At 50.3% G+C, this 6,969-nt stretch overlaps 1 protein-coding gene across 1 annotated transcript; it reads right to left on the bottom strand.

The window, feature by feature from the left end:
- Positions 1-1,785: 1,785 nt before the first annotated feature.
- Positions 1,786-5,021, bottom strand: SOCS2 (suppressor of cytokine signaling 2). The gene is made up of 2 exons (XM_065414337.1): positions 4,886-5,021; positions 1,786-3,247 (listed from the first exon to the last, which is right to left on the bottom strand). Exons 1-2 carry the CDS (start codon positions 5,019-5,021, stop codon positions 2,790-2,792), a joined length of 594 nt encoding a protein of 197 aa, XP_065270409.1. The 3' UTR covers positions 1,786-2,789.
- Positions 5,022-6,969: the final 1,948 nt, after the last annotated feature.

The following is a 6,969-nucleotide window of genomic DNA, read 5'->3' as shown; positions in this document are numbered from 1 at the left end:
TCTTTAAACTCACTTTCCACCTGCACTATTAGTATTATAGTACCTAGGAATCCTAGTCACAGCCCAGGACCCCATCGTGCTAGGTGTTGTACAAACAAAGAATAAGACGACAGTCCCTGCTCCAACGACCATACAATATAAGAGACAACAGATGGATACAGAGGGGAAACAATCAGACAATATTGGACAGCATGAAGAGGTGGTTTTCATGACCTTCAGATCAAGATAATAGGCATTATCACACTCACTTCCTTTGTGTGGACTGGCTAGCTCACTCATCAAGGTGGTTTCTAATGGTTTCCAACAAAAACCCATCTAGCTACGCTGGGAGGCCTGCAAGACACCTGCTGACCCATTGTCACTGGCAAGCCATGACTCACATTCATTGTACTAAGTCAATAACTTACTGTTGCTTCCTAACAACCCTGCTCCCCAAAACAACTCTAATTTGTTTGATCCACTTTTCTAACACATGGTAGATTCTTTAGGGGGCAAGGACTATCTTTAGGAGTGTGTAGTCTCTCCCTCAACTTAGTACAATACCTCCCCTCTACCCTGTGGCATCCCTGAAGTCAAATGACCATTAAATATCACATTCCCCCCCCCCCCCCCCCCAAAAACAAACCAACCCATCAACCAACCAACCAAAAAAACCCAGCAGTTAGTTATCAACAAGCATAAGAGCTTGCTGTTGGCAGTAGTAGCACATCTCAGTGGATCGGGGGGGGGGGGGGGGGAGGAAGAGAAGGAGACAGGAGGAGACAGAAAGCACTAAAAGCAACTGGGGCTAAAAGATTGAGCTCATGGGAGACTACCATCCCCTACCCGGCTGGAAATTTCCAGCCAACAACTGTAGTGCAGTCATGTGTTTTCGATACAAGTGAATCTGCAAACACTGAAAATAGAGGTGCAACAAGTTGCAGAATAGAGGGGTACTGTGCTTTGGTAGCTGCTGCCAGATGTTCTGGCTTGCTACAGGGGGACAGAGCCTTGCAGCAATCTCCAGGTCCAGCATGTCATACATATATCAGGCCTTGGTCCCAAGGTACTCCAGAATTAGGGTTCCCCAGAAAACAGACCAGTGGTTAGACCAAGAAGGCATGATGGGATCAGAGAGCTCTACTCTTGCACACTTCTAGGAAATCAAATCAAATTAAAAAAAACTTCAAGTGGGCCTTGGAGCCTGAGTTGGGGGATTCTTGTCATATAGACTGAAGTCTCTTTAGATTAGTGGATATTGGGTCTGGACAGTAGCATAAAGGAGTTTTGCTCAAAAACAAGAACCCCAGTTTGTTTTGCATTTCAACCTGGGCAGGTTTAGGTTATAGTGAGTCTTGGCAGTCCTTGTTCAAGCTCTGTTCTATTTGAAAAAGCAGACATTAAGATAATCTTAAACCTTTGCCGGTTTATAAAAAAAGTGATGACTGAGCAACAAAAACTGTGGACTAGTTCCCCTATGTAACCACATATTTCTATTACCCTGCTCTGTTAGGGAGAGTGAGTGAGTGTGTGTGAGCGAGCGTTTATCAGAGTAGGGTCTTCATCCCATTTGCAGCTTCTGGGAGCTACTGCAATACAAGTATCATCTTTGCTATTTTCTCTACCACCATTTCATTTACAGAAATTCATCAAACAGTCTCTACTCCACTAATATGAATAATCCAACCATCTGATATTTGTGCACTCACTTGTATATTAGTTGGGGGGAAAGAACTGAGGTTCACAGGAAACATTACTATCAGAAAGTAGCAAGTTTCAACACAAATTAGAAGGAAATACAACCTGTGCAGTTAGGTTCACTTTATTGAATACAGTCTGAAATCTGATAGCTACAGCAGTGTATAAACAAACTTTCCTATAGTTCTAGGAAACAAATTGAAAAAGGTCTTCTACATTGTAGAAGGCAGCCATAACTGCTGAGAGTCATGCTTAGATATTGAAACTGAGCAACTGCAGAGCTGCAGTGTCGAGTCTATGGCCTCATCCAAAAGAGGCTAAATAGTAAGAAGGGAAGATGTTAACACATCAACAAAGATGCTGGTATACCAATCTGATATATCAGTGACACACTGGGGTCCCCTGAAAGATAATGAAGTGTTTCCCCTTAAATCCAGTTTTAATAGCTTATTTCCAAAAGGTTTTTAATTTGATTACTGCAGTACTCTTGTGTTTGCAAAAAAACAAAACAAAACAAAAACAAGAGCTAAAAACCCCACAGGATTATGGTTCAGTACAGACTAAAAATGGAGGTTGATAGCTTTTTGGCTTGGTTGATTAGTTGCATAAGTTTGGCCAGAGAATCACAAGCACAAGCCACTTAACATTGCAAAAGCATACCAGCATCAGCACCTAACTAGCCTTGGAATCAGACAACTGAGGCCATTTACTTATTCTATGACCTTTCCCATCTAAAGCTGCAGTCTCTCCCACTGCCTGTGGATCACCACTTCAAATATCACTTGGTGGCCATTACAGTGCTCTACACCATTTTCTTCAAACATAACACTGTGCATCTTGGACAGGATCCCAAGGATCTGAACATACCTTGTTAAAGAGACTGCAGCCTCACCCCCTCCACTCCCATCAAAAATATGATTTGGGAAGGCTCTGCGCAGAACCTTATTTGGAGGCATTTTAAATCCAAATTTAAAATGCCTCCCCCCAATAGACTGACGCTATTTTGATGATAAATTCCATGCTGAATTGTACAGCTGGATACTCAGTTCTTTGGCTGATCTTAATAGTTGCATTCAAAGTTACTCTACGTGAGATATATTTAGAAAAGATATTTATACCTGGTATTGATACTCTTTCAAGTACTCTTTTAATCTTGTTGGTAAAGGCAGTTCCAAGATCTTATTTGTACATTTGTTTATAGTTATTCTACAGCGATGTTGCAGAGATGGAGTTGAAGTATAGAGAGGTTTGTTCAAATAAAGATGCACTATTCCATTTGATGAAGTTTCAGGCCCAGTTTTTCTATCCTTGCATGTAAGAACGTAATATTCAATCAGATGGACCACACTATCAAATTGTTTAAGCCGAGATCTGACACATATGATGGAGTCCAGTCTGAATTTGCCGTCTTGATACTCGATACGCAGATTGGTTGGTCCAGCTGATGTTTTTACGGAGATAGTCAGTAGATACTCTGAATGGGAGCTGTCTCTAACCAAGAAAGTACCTTCAGGAGTATCTTGTAATCTCTCTTTGGCTTCAGCAACATTCATACTGCCCCAGTACCACCCTGTTAGAAGAGGGAGATGGTTTGTTGTTTTTTCTCCACACACAAAAAAGTTTTTGTAGAATATTATTTCCTTTAATCACTAGAAAAAGCAAGTACTATAACTTGCAAAGAAGCAGGCATTGTATAATGTCTATTAAATATTTAACTTAGTTTATTGTATGGTGTCATCATGACCCTGTCAGATCACTATTTCCATGTGTATTCCTGTGTGAATAAGTATTAGATTTCAAAATTTGCTGACAACTATCATGTACCATCCTGTGTACAACATTCCAAATAAGTTCATATCAAACTACATAAATGCTTGAAGTCAAGAATGATTCTACTTTTAATAATTCTGGTTAGCTTATTAGTCAAATGATACCTGTATTAGTTAGAAATAAGACAGTATAAGTAAGAGGAAATCCATGTTATGAGACAAGGCTTCCATTCTGGCAGTCTAATGAAGATAAAAATTGTGCATTTTGTAATGCCTTTGATTGTCCCTTGACCTGCAAGTATCCCTCACTTTAAAAACCAATAATTTCTAGAGCTGTATGATGAGCTATTTTTCCTTTTCCACATTTGAGTGATATAAATATAACTGAAAAGGTTTTTAAAAGTGTATGGGAACATAAGAGGGCTAAGCTAAACTCTTCTGGACTTTGGGAAATTCAAGTTTGATACTATTTTTAACAATTTATTTCCCCCTGGACAGTAATTCTGAATTCCATCTGGGATAACAATGCTATTTAAGTGTTTCATTATTTTATTAAGACTTAATTTTTATAGATAAAGTGAAGCTATCTTTAACAAAAAAAACATGGTTCTCACAGAGAATTTGGAAGAGTAGTTTTTCCACCAGATACCATCCTTCCAGAACAGGCAACTTGAAGTTATTGAGGATTTTAAAAAAGTTTTAAATTTATTTTAAAAATAGAAACCCAGTAATCTACAATTGGATTTATTCCCCCGTTCATTGCTGCGTATGGGACTGAGGTTTTGTCTCTTCCTTTTCCTCTACCTAAAGATAGAGAGAGAGGAAACAAAGCCCCCTGAGCTGGTTTCTGAGAAGCAGTCACCACAGCAAGACCATTTTTTTTTAAAACCAGAAGTTAAAAGCGACGTGGTTCCATGGCGCGCAGCACTGGGTGATCCAATGGAGAGCGGATTAGCACGAAATTGCTACAAATCGCTAGTCCGCCCGCAGCCCGAGGGAAGGGAGTCTGGGCAAAGTGGCTCCCCCGCGTCCCGCTGCCTAGCGGAGAGGCTGCTCGGCCGGGGCTAGCCGGAGGAAGAGGCCCCTCTGCCCGCGGGGTCGGAGGGGAGGGGAGCCAGCCCCCGCCGGGATGGGGATGTGACCCAGCCTTTGGGCTAGTAGACAGTTTATTTGCCACTGAAGGGAGATACGGGACGCTCCCACCAGTCGGCCGCTGGCCAGACTCCCAGGGCCGGGGGAAGCAAGCCCGGCTCCGCAAGGGGCAGCGCTAGGTTGAAGCACCTCCACGCCGAGGCCGCCAACACCTCCGCCTCCCCAGACAGCAGACACGTGCCCCGGGGCTAGGCCCTGAGCTAGCCCGGCCCAGCCGCGAGGTGCGCGGTGCATGTGCCCGGCCGATCCCCCGGGAAAAGCGCCTGCCCCCCCACCCGCTCGCTTACCTGCCCGCCTCAGCTCCTCCATGGCCGCGACCAGGCGCTCCGCCGCCGCCCTCTCGGTCACCTCAGCCCCGGGACCCCGCCACTCGGTCCCGGCCCGCTCCGCGCCATCCGAGGACTCGGAAGAGCGCAGGGTCATTTGGGGGGAGGCAGAAGTCACCCGCCGGTCACAGCCCGGGAAGGACGGGGGGCTCCGCTCCAGCCCCGCGGCGCCCGGCTCTCAGCGCCGCTCGGACATGGCCCCAGCTCCTTGCCCGGGGCGCCCGGCCGTCCTCGCCCGCCGCAGCCTGCAAGCCGAGAGAAGAGCGAGATTTACCGCCGAGCCCCAGCCCGCGCTTCCCCGCACCCAGCCCAGCGCCCACCTCGCGGGTGCCGGGCGGGCGGAGCGACCTCTCCCCGCGCCCAGTACGGGAAGGAGCCGCCCGCAAGCGGACGGGGCAGCCCCCCGCTCGGCGCGGAGACTCGCCTCTCCCGGAGCGGCGGACTTGGCTAGCAGCCCCGGGGGCGCAGCTCCAGCTGAGGGGCGAGTCCCCAACGTGTCCGCGCGGGGAAGGAGCGGAGGGGCCGCCTCGCTCCAGCCAGGGCACCGCCGCTGTTGCTGCTGTCGAGGAACACGCGGCCCCGCCAACAAGCCGCCTGACGCGGCCGGAGCCGGGCGGCCGCAGAGGAAGGCGCCTGGGGAACCGAGCCCAGCTCTTACCTTCGCCTCACCAGCGTCCCTGGGTCAGTAGCCGGGCGGTGGTGGGGGGGGGGGACAGGGGGCTTGGAGACAAGGAGAAGCCAGGTGGGGGTCGGCCCCTGGAGCCCTGCCCGTGGGGGCCGCCGGCGGGCTCAGGTGGGGGGCGAGCAGGTTGCTCTTATTCGCTGGGCGAGCCGCGCGCGGAAGCGGGAGGCAGACGAGGAGCCCCTCTCGCCCGCACCACCCAGGCCTCTGCTAGGGGAGCGGGCTCGAGCCGCCGGGACAGCGGGCCACCCCCCGGCAGCACGGAGACGCGTGCACGTATTTAGCCCAGGGCGCCCCCCGCCTCTCCGCGCTGGTGACTGCACAGGCTGCTTTCCAGGAACTTTCCAGGAACCGCATCATGTGACAGCGCCAGCTCTGGCGCCTCCGCGCTGAAGGGGAGCCGGGCCGGAGCCGCCGTCGCCAGGCGTGGAGTAGCCCCAGCAGCCGCCCCTCCCATCCCGCACGGCAGGGAGGAGACACACCCGGCTGGGGTACAACACCGACCCCTCTGGCCCGGGCTAGGGGAGGCCTCCCGGGGCTAGTGAATCCTCCCTACGCCGGCGCATCGCTGCCCTGCGGAGCCCCGTCCTCGGGCCCACGCGGTCTGGGGGCGCGGCCGGAGGTCGAGGAGGATAGGCTGGGGTCAGCAGGCGAGGCCGTACGTGTCAGGCGGCTGCTGTGATCGCAGCGTGGCTGGCGGACGCAGCCCGGGGCCAGGTGTCGCTGTAGGGTCGAGCCGTCCTCCCACGCCCTCTGCCCCCGTGTCGGCCACACATACCAGCTATTCCCTCTGTCCCGGGAGCCCAGCTCCGTTAGCGGGGGCCGGGCTGATTGACCTAGGAAACCCTCTTCTCCTCCCGGGAGTGATCGTTGCTTTTCGGGTTACAAAACAGGGTCCCTCCTTAAGAACCGGGTTGCGCTTTTGGACTGACTCCCGCGCACCGCCCGTAGCAAGCGGATCGCCCTCACCTGGGGGCACCTCACCCTGCCTGCACGCCTCAGGAGTTGGGCGTCCCAGCCTGTCTCTACGCTTGATGTTGCTTCCTTTTCCCAGGGAAAGTCGGGACTCGGGAGCTGTAGCAGCACCTGAGCCTTGCGCAGTAATAAAAGGGCTCGGGAGTTCTCTTTCTCTGGGGAAATCAGTCTCAGGCCCATTAGGTACTTAAAGGGACACTGCCAAGAGTTAGAAACTCTTTATACAGATATTTTTATAGTTGAAACTCCTGCCCCCACACATCCAGGCACTAAAATATCTTATTATTAGAACCATCTACTAGTCTATTTTTCCATTTTTATATAATCTGTAAACCGCTTTTGGTGGGGCTCATAAAAATGGTGCACTGTAGTCTTTCTGCTGGCTTTG

The sequence above is a fragment of the Emys orbicularis genome, chromosome 1 (assembly GCF_028017835.1).
Source record: "Emys orbicularis isolate rEmyOrb1 chromosome 1, rEmyOrb1.hap1, whole genome shotgun sequence".
Lineage (NCBI taxonomy): Eukaryota > Metazoa > Chordata > Testudines > Emydidae > Emys > Emys orbicularis.
This window is presented reverse-complemented; position numbering and strand designations above follow the sequence as displayed.